Below are 19825 nucleotides of genomic sequence, written 5' to 3'. Positions count from 1 at the left end.
ATAGCCCATGTTTTTTGAAATTTTGAAAAAAAAAGTTAGCCTCGTTTTTCATCATTTTGGACCGTGGGCTATAGCCCATATCGTACGGCATACTATAGCGCGCAGTTTTTCATCATTTTTGAGGATTTGAAAAAAATGACGAAATGACAAAAACGATGGGTTATAGCCCATGTTTTTTGAAATTTTGAAAAAAAAAAGTTAGCCTCGTTTCTCATCATTTTGGACCGTGGGCTATAGCCCATATCGTACGGCATACTATAGCGCGCAGTTTTTCATCAATTTTGAGGATTTGAAAAAAATGACGAAATGACAAAAACGATGGGTTATAGCCCATGTTTTTTGAAATTTTGAAAAAAAAAGTTAGCCTCGTTTCTCATCATTTTGGACCATGGGCTATAGCCCATATCGTACGGCATACTATAGCGCGCCGTTTTTCATCATTTTTGAGGATTTAAAAAAAATGACGAAATGACAAAAACGATGGGTTATAGCCCATGTTTTTTGAAATTTTGAAAAAAAAAGTTAGCCTCGTTTGTCATCATTTTGGACCGTGGGCTATAGCCCATATCGTACGGCATACTATAGCGCGCAGTTTTTCATCAATTTTGAGGATTTGAAAAAAATGACGAAATGACAAAAACGATGGGTTATAGCCCATGTTTTTTGAAATTTTGGAAAAAAAAGTTAGCCTCGTTTCTCATCATTTTGGACCATGGGCTATAGCCCATATCGTACGGCATACTATAGCGCGCCGTTTTTCATCATTTGAGGATTTAAAAAAAATGACGAAATGACAAAAACGATGGGTTATAGCCCATGTTTTTTGAAATTTTGAAAAAAAAAGTTAGCCTCGTTTCTCATCATTTTGGACCGTGGGCTATAGCCCATATCGTACGGCATACTATAGCGCGCAGTTTTTCATCATTTTTGAGGATTTGAAAAAAATGACGAAATGACAAAAACGATGGGTTATAGCCCATGTTTTTTTTAATTTTGAAAAAAAAAGTTAGCCTCGTTTCTCATCATTTTGGACCGTGGGCTATAGCCCATATCGTACGGCATACTATAGCGCGCAGTTTTTCATCATTTTTGAGGTTTTGAAAAAAATGACGAAATGACAAAAACGATGGGTTATAGCCCATGTTTTTTGAAATTTTGAAGAAAAAGTTAGCCTCGTTTCTCATCATTTTAGACCGTGGGCTATAGCCCATATCGTACGGCATACTATAGCGCGCCGTTTTTCATCATTTTTGAGGATTTGAAAAAAATGACGAAATGACAAAAACGATGGGTTATAGCCCATGTTTTTTGAAATTTTGAAAAAAAAAGTTAGCCTCGTTTTTCATCATTTTGGACCGTGGGCTATAGCCCATATCGTACGGCATACTATAGCGCGCCATTTTTCATCATTTTTGAAAAAAAGACAAAAACGATGGGTTATAGCCCATGTTTTTTGAAATTTTGGAAAAAAAAAGTTATCCTCGTTTCTCATCATTTTGGACCATGGGCTATAGCCCATATCGTACGGCATACTATAGCGCGCCGTTTTTCATCATTTTTGAAAATAAATGTAATAATGAAAACAAAATTTGTATGTCTACTTGGAAGTTATGCACATTTTATGATAGGCCACTCCCATTGCATCTCCCCCACCCGTTTTAGCCAATTGGTCTGAAAGCACATGACCTTCATGCAACATTTCAGTCTTCTACAGCAAATATTGTAGCTGCTAGAGGGACGTTTAGGAAGATTTGACAAAACCGCTGGCGGCCATTTTGAAAAATGGCTGCCACACCCACCAGAATAAGAATTTGGGATGGCCCAATATCCAGTTTCGTTACCAATATATCTGTCAACTTCTGCCAAATTTGGCGCTTACGTCATAAAATGAACGATAGGTTAGCTATGCCGCCTCACTATGGAACGAAAATCATCCCGAGACCATGGGCTATAGTCCATGATCTTGGAATGATTAGTCTATTTTTTCAAATCCTCCAAAATGAAAAACGGCATACTGAAAAACGAGGATTTGAAAAAAAGTTCCATGGACTTCTAATATGGACCCCCAACTGACTGCCGAGTGTGACCGTGGACTGCCATTTTTGGTGGAAGGAGAAGAGAAAACCAAGAGTACCTTCGGGCTTGTCCCTAAATAGACTTGTAACCCAAATGTAGAGAGTACACGGGGGTTATCATCTCTGAAAAGGCAACAATGAGCAGAAAATGAACCATGTAAATACAACAAATTGAGGGCACCGCAGGGAGTTGAACCCCATTCTGGTAAACCAGTAGTACCACACCAGTGCCTTAGTTTGTTTTGTTGTAATTTACAGGTCCAAAAGCAATCACATTCATAATAATTTGAATCATAATGGACTATAAATGATAGCCATGATTATGTCTTACAATTGAAATCGAGAAGAAGACTAAGGAAAACTCCTCAGACATAAACTAAGAAAATATTTAATTTTTCCATGCTCATAAAGAGCTGCAAAGTGCTAAAAGTGAAAAGTGCAGCAGAAAACCTTTGGGTCATAGGCCCATCGTCAATGCCTCGCCTACTGACCGGCATGAATTAAGTTTTAGCTGCAAATGGCAGCATAAATAAATCACATCAATACACACCACATAATGTGATGTGAACTGACACGATGAAGCTTCACTCGCACATTATAAAAGACATACATCACATCAATCCACATCACATACCTAACCCTAGCCCTAACCCTAAATTCATCATGTGATGTGGGGATGACGTGATGAAGCCTTACTCACCAATGTGAAATGATACGAGACATAAACACACATCACATACCGGGCCTGTGTTCATATGTGATGTGGGCTTAGATGAAGCTTTATACTCACAAATTGGATCCGATAATATAGCACAAACAATGCTCTTATGACCTAGAGGTTTGCTGCTGGACTTCTCACTTAAAGCGCTTTATGAACATGAACAAAACAAAAAGATTCTTGGTCTCCGCCCAAGCAGTTGGCCTTAGGTTTGTGGCCAGTCTTTCTAGCCAGTTGTCCCACATTTCTATTTTAAAATCTACATGTTTTCAAAAGAATTGCCCACATTTAAATATACATTACAATTTATGCCATTTGTGGACGATTGACAAATTATACGAGGTGCAAATTATGCAATGGCAGAAGCATTCTTTGGACCCCAGTATTTGTCAGCAATACAGCAACACTATGAACATGAGAACACAACATACATACAACACTGAGGATGACATTAGAACACAAGAGCAATGAACAGAGTGCATGGCGTGCAACGAGCTATCCGCAATTTGTGAAATAATCACATAAAAATATCACATAAATGCACATCACATACCGGCCTGTGTTCATATCTGATGTGAACTGACGTGATGGCGCTTTACCAGCAAATGACACAACGCAAATGACGTGAAACGATACAGCTCCAATCAAATGATTAGAAACTGTATGAGAGACACGACCCGACACACGCACCACATACACTAGTGAAGAACTAGTGATAGATAGGAAAGAAAGAAATGACTTATGAAAAATAAAGCAAAATGCGATTAAAAACTCTGACCAGAAAAAACAATAACTTTATTAAAGCAAAGAATAGAAGAGAAGATGAAAGGTCGGGGTAGAAACCGTGCATGTTCGATACTAATAGGTTATATTCAATAATGGATGATCTTTGCATCGTGAGCTTGTAGATCAGCCATTTGCTACTTTAGTGTGTGACACTGTAGCATGACCAAGTAAGGAAATTAATTTACAAAAGGTTGAACTATGGAGATACAAGGTTTCTGCCCGACATCAAAAGATAATAAACTACGCCCACTTACCTTCAATATCAGCACTAAACAAAACAAACTAACCAACGAAGAAAATCTGCCATAATTTTCTTCCTGTTAGTTTGGACAGATCTACAGCATAGAAGGCTGTAAACAGTGTTAAGCAGGCTACATGCTACCATAATGATACCGGAAATAAGTCGCATGACGCCAAATCACATTTTGTACACACAGTCCACTAGTGAAGAACTAGGGCAATGGGCAAGGAGAAATAAAAAAAAACACTTTTTTTTATTAAAAGAGAAAGGAAATAGAAATTCTAATAACTCGACACAGAAAACAGCACAGAAAGACAACAGAACATACATAATGTGATGTGACGTGACGCGACAGCTTTACCCGTAAATTATGTTAAACAATACATAAATCACATTGCGGCATGTGATGTAGAGTGGCATTATACACAGATTACGTGAAACGATACACGGTGCGAATGACAACCTATGGTATGGTAGCATGTAGCATGTAGCCCACTTACACAAGCATCAGGAATCAAAAGGTTCATTACTAACCTTCACTGCCAACAGCACCCAGGAGTGGCAACAGCACTGTACCTTCAATACCGACGTCGCCTTGTCAGCTTCACGTTCTGAAATGACAAGAAAAAAATATATCTATTTAGTTGTCGGCCTACAGGATGACATTTTGTAAGTCATAACAGTCACTGAAAGCTGTGTCACCAATATCTTACTTTATTAGTCACAAATTGTGATTAAAGCTCCTATAAGCAATAATGTCAATTTTAATGATTTTTATTTCATTCAGCAATGAGTAAAACACACATGATTTAGGTCGCATTCTCACCAGAGAGCTTTGCTGCGATTAAAACGAATCCTGCTGCGCATTTTCAGAAAGTGCGCTTCGTTTGGCAGGTGTGAAGGCTCTTTCGAATCCTAATGCGCAACAAAGAACCGCATTTTACTCCGAGCAAAAACGGGGGTTTCGCTTCGCTTCCAATCGCGCTTGACTACGATTCGGTGCAGGTGTGAATGCAATCCGCAGCAAATACAGGAAATGAAGCAAACATACGTCAGGCGGGTGAGGAGCTGAACACAGTTGGAGACGGAGAAGGCATATTTTACGCAGCGCAAAGATGTCCCGTTACCGTGGATAGACGTGGTCGAATGAGGAGAGTGGAGACTGAAGCCCTGATCGAAATGAGGACGAGTACATTAATCAATTGCTTAAGAAAACACAAACACTGCAGTGCAGTGTAATAGTATTATAGCCTACAGAATATTCTGTCTGTCTGTACGTGCCGTAAACATGGAGTGCTGTCACTGCGTGGGGACTAGTGGGGAGTAGGAACTTTCATCTCGATAAACTTGTAAACATTTTGCGCTGCTGTCTGTTATATCAGTGCGCTCAGCGCTGTGCCTCCATGCCCAAAAGAACAGTGCGTGCGTGGCTGCGTGCTTATAGTGAGAGAGCGAGAGAGGGGGGGGCAGTCCCAGACCGTCGGCACGACACATAATGCACGTTATGAGTATAATTATCACCATAGATTTATCATTTCACTGTGTAGGCTAGTTTATGAATGTAACACATTGATAAAGGTCCCCCCTGCTGCGTTTCCAATTGCTGCGGATCATGACAGTGTGAAGGCAAACCGTAGCCAATTAAATATGCAAGAATCCCATTTCTCCTCCCATACGCATTCGAGTCTACCGAAGTATTAGGTGAGAATGCGACCTTAGTCTCTGCGATACATCTAGGGGCCACAATCTGCAGTCAAAGATATTCCTAGAAGCTTTGTCATTGGTCAGAGAAAAAAAAAGAACCCGGTCAAAATGACTGACCAATCAGGAAGTAGACAGGCAAATCGACCAATGACAAAGCTAGGAACATCTTTGAATGCAGATTGTGGCCCCAAGATGTGTCAGAGACAATATTGTTTTACCCATTGCTGGCAGTCTGAATACCAATTTTTTTTAAAGTAATTACATTTGACATATTGCTTATAGCAGCTTTAATGATTCAACCCATTAAACGGCGACTTCACCCCTTTTGCAACCAGAGCTTATTTTAATGATGTTTGGGAGACAAGAAACACTTTCCTGGGTTTTTTATGTGGGTAATCGTCATTTTTATATATGTAGTATTTCAAAAGTGTCCATGGGCTCCATGATGTCATGGACAATGGGCTCACTTCCTCCCTAGACTACATGTTGTCTCAGTAAGACAGCCCTCCCCTATGCACAAGGAGCAGTGCACCAAAGCATTATGGGAATTGTAGTCTGGGTAGGAAGTGTCCATGAAATCATGGACACATTGAAATACTAAAAACACATAAAAACCTCAGTAAGGTTTTTCACCCAAACATATGTAAAATCATATGTATGACAATGAATGGTCAACTTGACATGTAATGGTGACACTGCCCTTGTTTCTACTACAGCCACATGTAATCCAGGTACATACCATGGGGGGGCTTCCGTCGCTCAGTTGAAGATAGCCGGTATTAATAGAGCCGCGTAGGTTGTATGGCACAATACGTCCCGAGCACCGTACGCCTCGTAATCTCAGGGAGCGTTCGTTGACACCGTTATACGTTTCAGCTCAGCCGAGTAGACACTCTATTATCAATACCAGCCATCTCCTGATGACCCCATCCAAGGTCACACATGACACCAAGGTCACATGATTAACCTGCAAGACATAAATAAAAACAACATTACTCTTTATCCAGATTTCATACATTGTAAAATTCATATAATATTTCACTTTATCGTCTACTCAGGCTTATGTGAACACTGCAGACAGCTTTTAAGTTGCTTGATTCAGTATTTAAATATTCATTTTAGCTTTTTAGCATTTTAACTTAAAAACTGTCTGTAGTGTTCACATAAACCCGAGTAGATAATACAATGACAAAAAGTTAGTTTTTTAAAGTGAATTGTCCCTTTAAGATATTGGTAAAAAAAATCTAAACTTCAAAATCTACATTATATAACTTGAGTCAAAGTTAAAAGGTTTTGGCATCAAAATGTACTTAAACATTTCAAATGGGACAATCTGCATACTTGGTCATTTTGAACAGAAAAAAACCTTTTGAAAATAGCAGATCTAAAAGCTCACAATGTGTCACATCACATTCACAATGCATTGTGAGCTTGTAGATCAGCCATTTTCACAGACAAGACAATGCTTTTGTTGCGATCAAGGCCCAAGGCCTCAGTCACACATAAGCATATGTTCTGGGCTCTGCCTGCATGTGTTTGATTGCCCCCCAAAATCAAACACAAATGTTTGGTCAAAGCATGTGCCTCCCATTGGAAATGCATTGGGGCGGCCATTAAACAGACAAGACACATGTTTTTTTTGTGTGATCGAGGCCCAAGGCCATAGAACGAGTCCTATAAAAAGGACAAACATTGCTGACATTGTTGTCCATTTAGTGTCACAATAAACAACAGTCTTATAAATACTCTGTTTAAACAATAAACAGTCCTATAAATCATCTTAATGTCTAAACAACAACAGTGCTCAAGGATAAAACCGTGTTTCTCAAACAAACGCTTCTTACCTTGGAACAAACAGCATGAAGTGGATCCCAAACCAAACAGCATGCTGGGAAAAAACATGGCCGCTCCTATTTAAATCCAAAGCCCCGCCCACTGGATCCGGTCACCTGTTCAACTAGTCCGTCCGTCATTGGTCCGTTAGTCAGAGTGATTTGTGCACCACACACACACACACACACACACACACACACACGCACTCACGCACGCACGCACGTGCATTATTTCACCCTTTGGTTGGTTATAAAGGCTTATATTAATAAACACAAGGACGTGTGTGTCTGTGGCTGTCTGTATCAGCCTTTATAGGTTTGTTTATTCCGCCATCTTGTTTGATATTTGTTTGAGTGTCACCACCATCAGCCTTTAACAGGTGTTCAATCAGGCAAATGAGCACCAGCAGCCATCTAGCAGCTGATGCACTCTGGTAGATGTAGTTGTTGAGACTGTAGAAGTTGTCTGAGGTGTCTTGTAGAAGATCCATGCTCCATTTATGAGTTTTAACTCAACAATAACGATTCATTATGAACTAATAACCTATAAGCTCATCAAGTGTGGTAGGACAAGGTGTCAAATCTTGAGGTCGTGCAGAAGTGTGGTCATCAAGGCCCAGTTCCGGGCAGTAATGATACTGCCTGTGATACTGACATGATACTGATACGATGTAAAACTTTTCTCAACAATATGACCCGTAATTACATTATTAACTGTGAATTGAGCGGCTACATGTAACACATTATTACATGATTACATTATGCAAAAATCCATTATTATGTTATGCTCTCATGATGTATTACATTGTGACCTTATTAGCCTACATTATGGGCCTTTACTACATTTAGGTTATCACATTATGAACTGTTATTACATTATGTGCCGTTATTACATTATGAGTTGCTATATTAGACTCAGTATAATTATGATATTCTAACTACCATAACATCCCTGAAACTGGCACTGCTGGGAAGGCAATTCCCAGCTGCCTTTGGTCTAGACCTCTGGGTTTAAGTAGAAGCGTTTATGACTGATTGGACTTGATGGCTCGTGCTGTTCTTTGGTCAAGAACTGGGGGAACCACCTGGAACTCTGTCCTGTAGTGTGAATGCAGTGATAAAATCTTCCCCGTGTCAGGCTAGTTCAGGATAAAATGCAATTATTTCACATAGCCATCTTTGTGTTTCTTTTAATACTCTAAGCTACTGCAATGTTACAGCCGTAACGCTGCCCAAAACAAAAGTATACGCCGAGTTTAACTTATGCATTTACATTTTCGTAACACTATGTCTTCCAGCACTGTAAAATCTAAATGTTGAAAGTCATGCAACAAACATCCAATTTACACAAGAAAGAACAAACACAAATACAAAGAATATAAAATGTAGCCTACAGTCAAGTTTAATATAATACAAAGATGTTGGCATATGACACTGATGTGAACCTGTACTTTATGAACAAAAGCACAACATGTCATAATATACAATGGCTGAAAATGAGATAAGATTACATATTTATATAAAGTGCAATAAAAATAAATGCAACACAGTGAAGACCTGAACACTTACTAGACCCCAACGTACAGGGGTCTTCAACAGGGGGCGTCCTCGGGGTGTCAGAAATTCTGGGGGATGGAGTTTTAGACCAACCATCCCGATTCTCGGGGGAACATTGGCAGGGAATAGCAGATCTATAAGAGCAGATTTCAACGTGCGGCGCCATCCATGTTTTGGCCATGTCGTGACGTCATTTATGCATCCTACCTGGGTCAGTCCCCCTCCCCCATTCTGAATTCCCATAGACTTGTTTAATAATTTAATAAATAAGAACTGTATTCCAAATTAAACCAAAGAGCATGGCGGTTTGATTAATATGGATATGAAGTATCAACTGACTGCGAAAAAACACTAACACACTAATATTACACACCGACAAATTAGTAAACATTTCGCCAGAAACGGACTGTATCAAAAATGAATGACTATCGTAAACGATACAGAGCCACGTACCTGACAATATCGCCAGGACAGTTTATTTTTGGACCACAATTCTTATGAGATGATTCTGAGATGATCCAATTTTATTGACGTCTGGACTTCGGTACTCTATTGGCGTAGCAGAATTGGCTCAAGAGACTAAAAGCCCAATATCTCACCAGACCCGTAGCGGAAATTACCCTTTGGGCTAGTGGATAAGATGCTTCCCAGCGTACGTGGGAGACCTGGGGTTCGAATGCCGGGTGTTGCATAGACGAAAATGGTGTCCAGGCTACTGTGCAACATAGGTACAGAACACACCTTTGCCTACACCAAACTATCAGCTATGCCCTTCCTAAAAAGGTCTGCATATAAAAATAGTAATAAAACCAGTCACCCTTCAGTCTGATTTGTGACAACACCTCTGGATCCCTGTAGATTCTTTCTACAGAAATGTATTCTTGCGCACACACAACAAAGTCACACCAATGCAAGCCTGACATTAGGAGCTGGCCTTGAACTTGCCAGTAGTAGGCATGCTGTTTCTTCAAGACCGGTGAGCCATTCTTCATGGTCATGTACTTGCAGTCTACATAGCTAGATAAATTGGGACACTTGAACTCTACCAAACCGAAAGGTGGGTACTCAGAAGGATCGAAAACCTTGCCATCAGGAGAGGCTGCCAGCCAGGGAGCATCAGGGTGAATCACAAGGCCACACGGGTGATAATTGATGTTCTTCCTCTTGGCATACTCCATTGCTGCCTCCATCTCCATCGCCAGGCCCCTCTTCATGTCAGCTGTTTGTACGGTGCCCCTCAGAATTCTTGTAGCCAAATTAGTAGCTGAAGTCTGCCCCCTAACATGGCACGCCTCTCGAAACCTGTAGGTAGTGCAACAGTTCATATAATCACAGGGTCATCTTATGAGCTTGTAGATCAGCTGTTTTTGGTATTGTTGTGTAACGCGTGATTTCTTTATACGTCCGTGATTAGACATGGTAACGCCCCGCCTGCCTCTGAGGTGGTGGAAAGCCTGGGTGAGGCGATATTATATAATACAAGAGAATGACAGCTTGGCACGCGCAACAGTAACTTTTATTTTTTTTAGAAGAGGCAAACATTATTGTACTGTAAAAAGGTATCTTTTCCCTTGATCTTTATCTTTTTAGTATTAGTACTATTAGACAGAAATCATTATGATTATTATGATCATCCAAATCAAATCATAGTTGTTCAATCAATTATTAAATCAAAGCAAACTGTACAAACAATATTGGTTTGCCTCTTAGTTACAAGTTACTGTCGCGTAAGTTACTGTCGCGTGGCAGGCAGGCGTTACCATGTCTAATCACGGACGTAGAAAGAAATCACACTTGATTGAGAAAGTATTAAATAGGGCTTAGAAAGAAATATAGTTCTTGGTATTCTAATTTAAAGTAAAAAAACGTTAAGCGTTAATAAAATATTCAATAGTTTCCATACCTGGAAGAGGTCAGTCTTTGCTTGCGCAGCGTCTTCCACTCCAAACTGGCACTCTGCTCCGTTGTTGCTTCCTCAATTTTCTGAGCTGTAGGAAACGTGACCTGAAGAGACTTGATGTGAAGTTCTTCATGTTCACTTAGGACAAAGTCTGGTCTGGTCTGGTCAAGTCTATAATCATCCAGGGGGAGTGGGGGGAATGGTGGAGCATCTTCATGATGCAGTATGTAGCGTGTTTTCACTGGGGGGTGTTGGTAGGACAGAACACTTCCAGCCTGGACAGGTCCAAATCGGGAGTGAACCAAGGGACTATCTGCAGACATCCCCATGGTGCAGACTAATGGCCTGGACAGGGGGTCAAAGTTCTTGTATGCCTCATCAACCTTGAGCACAGACAGGTCAATGAGAGGTCCAGCAAGAGCCTTGTAGAGTGTGCTTCTGTAACACAGATGAGTGACACTAGTTGGTCAACACATTTTCTACACTCCATTTTCTAGACTCAAGAACTTTGTAGGAAGTATTTCTGCACACGTACAGGGACAGGTGTGTCGTAGCAGGCAACCAGTGCAAATAATGAGACAAAAAGGAGATTGATATACAGTGCATCCGGAAAGTATTCACACTCCTTCTAGTTAGGTAAAATTAGCTTAACAAAATAATCTTGTCATTGTTTATGATTGTCAGTAGACGTAAAACAGCAGTACATAATTACATACCGAATTCCTCCTTCCGATGTTCTTGTCTTCGATGGCTTCATGATGGTCATTTGGCCGACTGGACCGGGTTTAAGCCCCTATGAGTTAATTCAGGAGTGCTTAGATTTATGCTAAAATATGACATAACAAAAATAAATATATATATACCATATTTAACTCACCATGGTTCTTGGCTCACTGTTGCTCAGTTTCAGTGCAGCTGTGGACGGGGGGGACAACTTTGGCACCTGTCTCTGAGTAGTGAGCAGACTGCAGCAGGAGTGCAACGATGTGGTTGCAAAGTGCAGTTCCAGCGACACACGAACACTGATGCCGAGTCATTATGACTGGCTTTGAATGTTTCAGGACAATCTGAACATTAAAGGGAGGGAAAAAAAGAGGGAAAATTAAATTAGAAAAAATAAATTGAATTTGAATGTTTCAAATATTTTTTGGTAACACATGAGACAATGAGACAATGATAACCCAGCAGTAACTTACCTGTTGAAGACTGCTTTGATACTTACATAATAATTGAGAAGACATACCATGTAGAGAGAACACTGCCATGAACAGGCTTTGAACGAAGAACAAGTTAAAGAACATGCAATCAACAGAAAAATAGGCCATGAACGGGCCATTAACAGAAAGCTAGGCTGTGAACGGGCCATAAACGGCAACGCAGGCAGTTGACAAAAGTCAATAACTAACACCACAAGGGCTCCAGAGTGCACCCATTTTGGGGATAACATGCACCCAAAAATCTGTACAGTGCAACTACAAATTTCACTTGGTCACACTAGTGCACCTTACATTCAGCAGGTATGTCTATGTGTAGGTGCATCTTTAACAGGGGGTCCAGGAACCCTAGGGGGTCCGACTCCTCAGAGTTTCTACATGGGAGCTGTCAAATCTTTGTGCGATAGGAACCTTTCATTTTAATGTATTTTACCCTTGTATTCCCTCTGAGGGGAGCATTAGCTGAAATAGCAGATCTATGTTGTGAGCTTGTAGATCAGCTATTTTCAGCAAAGAGGTTTGTTTGTTGTAGGGGGCACAAAAAAGCAGACTAAGAACACGTTTTTGAGGATTTAAGTGGTTAACTGTCTGAAAATATGAATGTTATATTTGTGTAGTGTAGTGCTGTCAAATAAATCTATGAAGCTATCTATGAAAATGTTTAATCTGCAACACAATTTTATACAATACTGTATGTAGTGGGGGCCTCATTGGCCTGAAAAACGTTGAAGACTCCTTAACTAAATGCTGTACTGGTGATGTCTTATGTACATGAAAAAGATGGGTGCACCAGTGCAACCAACTAAAACGTTAGTCTGGAGCCCTAACCCAACACTGCACCATCCCTAGATTTCACCCTACACTTAAACTGTGAGGCTTCTCGTTCTTCTTCAGTGACCTGTAGCAACAGGCTCTGATGCTGACTTCTCCTGTCAGCTTGTCTTTATTTGAAACTGTCAGACATAAAATATGACAAGATAAATAACATAGATTGACCAAGACTCATGTGTTAGTGTTCATTGTATTCTGTCAATGCAACTTGAAAGGGAAAATGAACGTGACTTACCTTCATAGTTGAATACATAACTGGAGACATACAACCTAAACCCTTTGTCCAATAACGATGTTGAAGCTTTACTGCTCGCCTTTGCGATTCTGTGGACATCAGTCACTTTCATTTTTGGCAGTTCGTCCAATCATCTTGTGTAGAAGAACACAGCTGCGGCAGCCATGGCTGAACGAAGTAGTACACCTCAGTAAAACGATGCCTAAACCTAACCCTATTCTTAAACCTACCCCCAGTAAAACTATGCCTAACCTTAGCCCTGGTCCAGTGCTAACAGCGAGTCTCTGGGTCGGCGGAAAAAAGCTGGGGCGAGATGGAATTGTTACCCAGTGGTAGCTTGTAGCTGGCTGACTGACTGGCTACGTTACTACACTTAAAACTAAATAACTGAGAAACTGACAAAACAAACGATGAAAACGAACGGTACGTACATTAACAACATAAACACAGACTTGGACAAAAAAAAGTACAACAAAAACGAACAATTTAGCTTAGTTATCGGAATAAAGCTATGATTATACTGAAGGAATTCTCCATCTGTTTTGCATAGACGCGGAAGTAAAGCGGAAGCCCCGGCCTGTGTACTTGGCTAGACTCCGCCCCTTACTAGACTTTGTGCAAGAGGAGATACCACAGAATCTGTTGGGTCTCAGAAATCATTTTCTGCTTTCAGTTTGTTAGCAGAAAAATTGAGAAGCCACCCTAAAACAATAGGTTGTTACACAGGTAAAATATGTTTTGAGTGGCCAAAATATATCAGGAATATATTTCCAGGGTCCAACATAGATATTCATGTATCTTAAAATGTGTCTGTCTGTCTGTCTGTCTGTCTGTCTGTCTGTCTGTCTCTCTCTTTGCACAGCTCATCCACATGCCACTCTCAATGAGCCACTATCAACAGACCTTTGTTTGCCCACTGTAAATAAGCTATTCACACTCTCTGTTTAATCCATGGAGATTATCTGTGGAGAATAAACTGTATTACTGTAATACATTTTACCAAGAGCATACAGTAGTTTGGCTTTGTAGTTTAGACACTGATTGAATGTCTACAACTTAAGACAAGGTCAAGACCAACAGCACAGGAGTCTCTATCCATCTCCCTGTCTCTCTCAACACGCATACAAAAACATTTCCCAAGTTGAGCAAAAGTACTGAATATGGGGAAAAAAGTGAGAACTGTTTGATTCAGCCTGTGGCTACCTGAAATGAACCTCCCCACAATGGAATGGCTACACTTCACTGGTCTGCTGAAAGACAAATGTTTCATTTGCTAGCTTAGTAGGCCTACAGTTGAGTTCACATTTGACTTTTAGGTGCCCAAGGCCCAATCCCTTCGCCTCACCCTTTGTTTTGGAGTGAACGTGATTGGGTATGACAGTGGTTGATTGCCTGCCTGCCTGCCTGCCTGCCGGTCAAAATGGTTATTTTGTCTTTCATAGTCGCCAACATATGAGAATATAGACCACTTATTTTAGCAAAACAACCTTAGAGCATAGTTCATTGACATATGTCAAGGAACCAGAGGTGGACAGAGTACTCGACCCCAGTACTTGAGTAAGAGTACAAATGCCTGTTCAGATTTACTCCACTACAAGTAAAAGTAGCTCAGTCAAAATGTTACTTAAGTAAGAGTAAAAAGTACTTTATTTTAAATGTACTTAAGTACAACTTAAGTACAATAAAATGTCTTATTTTTCACATCAATGAATTGCTGAATCTCCCTGTCTCTATAGATCTTTAGTAAACAGAAAAATATATTTTTAGGTCAGGACTCGGGACACCAAGTTTATCTAAGGTAGAGAATAGAGCCCTCTTGCAGGATAGAGAATAAACCAGTGAAATTGAAATAAATAATTGAGCAGACAAAATTGTAACTGGAACTGTAAAATGTAAGCTGATATTTTGACTTTGTGGGGTTCTCTCTCCTGATTGGAAGAAATTGGTAACTCACCACTCGGCATATTTTTACTAAAGAGCTGGAGAGATCCGTTAAAACCAGACCCATTGAACAAACATTACATTATAGCAATGAAAACCGACTGGGTGAGAGAGATGTTGTAGGCTAAATGCAATGTGGACACATACTGTATTCTCAATTTTCACTTTATGATAACTAATGTCATGTCAATTTATTGTTTTCCCCATTGTAGGCAATTGTATACACAGGACAGTACAATTTACAGTATGTGTCAGTGTGCTCATGGGAATAATATACTTTATGCTGTTTTCTTCCACCTCAGTGTTGGTGTATGCTGGCATCTTGTGGACATTCACAGTATTACAGAGACCCTGCTCTTCCAAGTGAAACCACTGATTTCAAAGAATTTCAGACCATGATTGCATAATACATTAATATTAAAAACAGCAACTTTATTTTTGTTTAATTCAGAATAGTCACTTTTACGTGGATCCCACAATAAAGTAATTGTCAGGGGATCTGATGTTTGTTTCTGAACAAATAACAAATATTGGTTTGTTTTCTTAATTTTCTAGCGCACAAAAGACAGCGTCGGTCAGGGTAGCCTACTAAAGGGTCATTTGTCTCCAGCATGAGGTGCACATATCAGAAAAAGACAAAACCACTCCTTTTTGGTTTTCTGCATTCTGTTTTCTGCATTCAAAAACGAGAAAACCACTCTATTTCTCATTTTTTGGTTTTTATGGAACAAATGAAAATGGAGAGAAGAAAACGTCTCGTTTTCTCAATTTAAAGCGAGATTCAAATCCATTATTTCCTTTCCCCTTTCAAAACAAAAAACAAGAAAACAAACCCTTTACTCCATTTCTACTTTTAATTTACTGAAGCATCTTAAATCCAATAGGCAAGCCACCAATTATCTGTAATTCAGGATCTGGACCCAAATAACATACATTTAAAATACAATTATGTCCCATTTTATATTTCAGCTATCGGTTTTCAAAACAGCAGATCTACAAGCTCACAACAGGTCGTTACACGTTATGAGCTTGTAGATCTGCTGTTTTAAAACAATTTGACAAATTGTGTGTTATAGTAGCCTGAAAAACATAAAATGGTGAAATGGGTTCATTCTGCATAATAAGCACTTTCAATTTTGATAGGGTTACTATAAGTATTTTGATATTTAACTCAAGTAAAATCTTTACCACCAAAAGCAGCATCCGAATTGTGGGGAAAACTCACAGAAAATAGAAGATCTACAAGCTCACACTTGTAAATCTGCCATTTTCCTGCAAAGATAGTAAATGATGCAGTAACTTTTCTCTTCTACCCCAAATTTGAAACCTGACCAAGTGCTGACATTTTACCATTGAGCTAGTAGAGCCTGCCTGCTTGCTCAGGGGATAAATTGAATCTTGACCTTCAGGTCAAAAGTTGTGTCAGATCCCGTCTATACTCTATAGGTGAGACATAACCTTATGCTTTGACACAATCTAAATGTCTCAATAGACGAGCAGGGAGACAAAATACAACCACCCTAATTGTATTAACATACTCAGTAAAATACACTAGTATAGCTTTCTGAGGGACAAACAGTCAAAACTAAATGAACATAACCATGTGCATGTGCAGACATGCCATGGAGTCAGCTTTTATTCGGCGTTCACCATCCCATTGGGGCACATTGTGTAACCAGGCAACAGATGGAACCTGAGCCATTACGCCGAGTAAACAAACAGCATCACCTGTAGCTACAACATTCTCATTGTCTGAAAACAATGCCCTCTTACGACACTGTACACAGCACCATAGCCACACGACACTACTTCAGCAAGGTACTGGTTTAATTAATAATTGAATTATTATTTGATCTGAACAAGATGCCATCTCACATCATGCTGTCGTACCAGTGGAACGAGCAGGCTCTGGTGAAGAGGCTCTACGACCGTCTCAGAGACGATGGTCTACCAGTATGGATGGACATCGAGGGAGGGGTGACAGGAAACATCAACGATGCGTGAGTTTGCGGCCACAACTATTTGTGTGTATTATGGTGTGTATGTATACTAGTGTAAAACCATCTGATTAACCTGCCCATATGTATGCATGTATGACAGGATATTGTACTGTCTGTCACTATACTGTGATACACAGACATACCCGTCTGTCTGTGGGGACAGAATAACTTGGTAATATACGGAATATGGAATTTGGTGAGATGATTCACTTTTGGGTTTAAAACAAAGGTCAGTATCAAGGTCAAAGTAAAAAAGCAATCATGCAATTGGTCAATGGAATGTGTCGGTACAAGTTTGAGAAATAGACATTGTGAAGACAATTTTGAGGTTAGTTGTGGCTGATTTCTTATTACCGAAGTTGCACCGATATATTTTTTAAATTGCTGTGCTAAAATTGTTGAATTATAATCAAACATAATTGTGTGTGTGTGTGTGTGTGGTTAGCATAGCTGCAGGTGTAGAGGAGGCTGTGGTGGTGTGTCCGTTCATGACACCAGCCTATCAGGCCTCTCGCAGCTGTAAGAAGGAGCTGAACTACGCGGACAGCAGGGAGGTCATCATGGTGCCTGTCATGCTGGCTAAGAACTGGGAGGCCAGTGAGTGGCTCGGTCTGATCACTGCTGGCATGCTCTGGGTCGACTTCAGGTGAGTGAAGGCCACACCACCACGTTCAACCCAGATTCAGCTCAAACAAGGGGTTGGTTAACTCAATGTCGCACGTATGCCACTAAACTGGAATGCCCTACCAACAGCCGCTATGAATAGGATAGATGCTAAATAGATGCTAAATAGATGCCGTTGTCGTGGTTGGTTCCAATCTTCATCAGCACCAAGCAACTGTGATGTATCAGTATCTTATATTGTATATACGCTACATTTATTTATATTTAATTAAATTTTTATAATTGGAAATTGTGTCAGAAGGGCTGAAGTTACCGAAGTACATGGGATAGAGCACCATTCATGCAACACTATTAGGAGTATACAATTAAGGAGTGCACAAATGGAACCATTTGATTCCATTTGTACACTATTGGAAGATATGACTCCAAGGACGTCTGACCCTCCAGGAATGCAGAGAGCAGTGAGGAGCACTTTGAGAAGTGTCTGCAGTCTCTGGAGGAGGAGATCATGTTCAATGCAGGTCACCTACTCTCTGTAGAGGTGGTGACCTGTGAGGAGGAGGAAGAGGAGGTGGACCAGCAGAAACCCAGAAAACACCCCGTCCTGAAGAAGAAACCTGGAAGATGCTTCCGTCACGCTCTGTCCCTGCTCTACCTCTGCGAGTCAGGTCTGTGACCGTCAAACTGTGGTGCGCGACCACCTTCTAGAGCGTGCGTGACATGAAAAGGGTCATGGCGGTTTTATTGTGTTATTTAGCAGCACAAACGGCACAATCTGGTAAACCACTCTTGTAAGGAGATGTATAGAGAAGCTGTGGGAATATACAGCAGCTGCATGTCTCTCAGTGCAGTGACATTCTGTGATTATTTGCCATAATCATATAATTATTTTTAATCATTTTCGGCCAAATACAACGAAACTTAGCGCTGGGGGTGCGTCAGCTAGGTCAGGAGGTAACGGGGTGCACGGTGCAAAGTTTGGGGACCGCTAGCTGTGATAGACAGATGGCATTGAAGTGACAATTTAAGGACTTTTAAGACCTTTTTAATTAGCTACCAAAGAATAAACAAAATAGTAATCACTATACTATCAAAACTGGTCAATCATTGGCAAATAATATAAGAAAGATTCAAACAGTCGATCGACAAGCTCACAACGCCACAAGCTTGTAGATCTGCTATATTCACAATTAAGTCGAAAAACATATTTTTGTAACCATTTTGAGGACACTTATGGTGTAGTTAAGATTTCTTCTTGTTTCCCAGGTCAAGTAATTATTTATTTTTAACTCTATCCCCAACACGAACTATATTATTTTTTACCACAATTTGTAGGTGTCTAAGATGTCTAGATAGGCCCCTTGAAATGCATCATCTCATTTTCGAGATCTTTACTTGGCTGATAGACAATAAGCCAAATGTGTCTGTCACCACATGGGTCCACCAGGTGAACGTTATTTTGTTAGTTTGTTTGTCTCCATGCTGACAAAACAATCACATTTGTTTTAAGCATAAGGATTAAGTTAAGGCTTGACAACAACAGTAATGTACAAGCAGTAACTTGGCTTTGTGTTAAACAATAGTGGCTATTGTTAAACAGGAATTTCAAACCTACTGTGTTCTTGGTGATTAATTATACGATTGTATCCATCAGGAAGGCTTTACTCTGAAGATAAACAAGTTGCAGATGCATTTTAGTTTTGGGGGATCATGTTTTTTATAACATGCTTTTAATTTGTTTTTTAAACCAGTGGTTCTCAAAGTGGGATCCGGGGTCTTCAACCATATTTATACTTTGTCATTTTAAAAGTAGGAGATGTACAACAAGCTCTAGTGTTGTAGTCGAGTCCACCTAATGCGAGTCCAAGTCCAGACCGATTGTGGGAGGGGGTCAAGTGACTCGATTCCCAGTCGAGACCAGATTTTCTTTCCTCTTTTTTTCTCTCAGGCGCTTCAGCTGCACTCCGTCACTTAACAAGACAGCTGTCTATAAGCGCCATACAGCTCTCTTATAATGTTAATGTGAATGGGCTCCTCATAACATGGGTATAATAAAATTATTTCATTGCATTGTAGTGACTCGTGTGGACTCTGTGGGGGAAGAGTCCCGAGTCAAGTCCAAGTCAAATTAAGGGGTGAGACCGAGTAAATGAAAATGTGGACTCAA

At 40.2% G+C, this 19825-nt stretch overlaps 1 protein-coding gene across 1 annotated transcript; it reads right to left on the bottom strand.

Moving 5' to 3' along the window:
- Window positions 1-9677: 9677 nt before the first annotated feature.
- On the bottom strand, window positions 9678-13205 carry LOC308312356 (uncharacterized protein; the record flags this gene model as incomplete). Its single annotated transcript, XM_080758961.1, has 6 exons — window positions 9678-10215; window positions 10817-11251; window positions 11530-11606; window positions 11691-11835; window positions 12884-12980; window positions 13094-13205. The coding sequence occupies 6 exons, from the start codon at window positions 13203-13205 to the stop codon at window positions 9678-9680; spliced, it is 1404 nt and encodes a 467-aa protein (XP_080615087.1).
- Between the last annotated feature and the right edge of the window lie 6620 nt (window positions 13206-19825).

This window comes from Protomyctophum bolini (assembly GCF_963924005.1).
Source record: "Protomyctophum bolini genome assembly, chromosome: 3".
Taxonomy (NCBI): domain Eukaryota; kingdom Metazoa; phylum Chordata; class Actinopteri; order Myctophiformes; family Myctophidae; genus Protomyctophum; species Protomyctophum bolini.
Note: the sequence above shows the minus strand (reverse complement) of the source record. Positions and strands in the feature narration are given on the sequence as shown.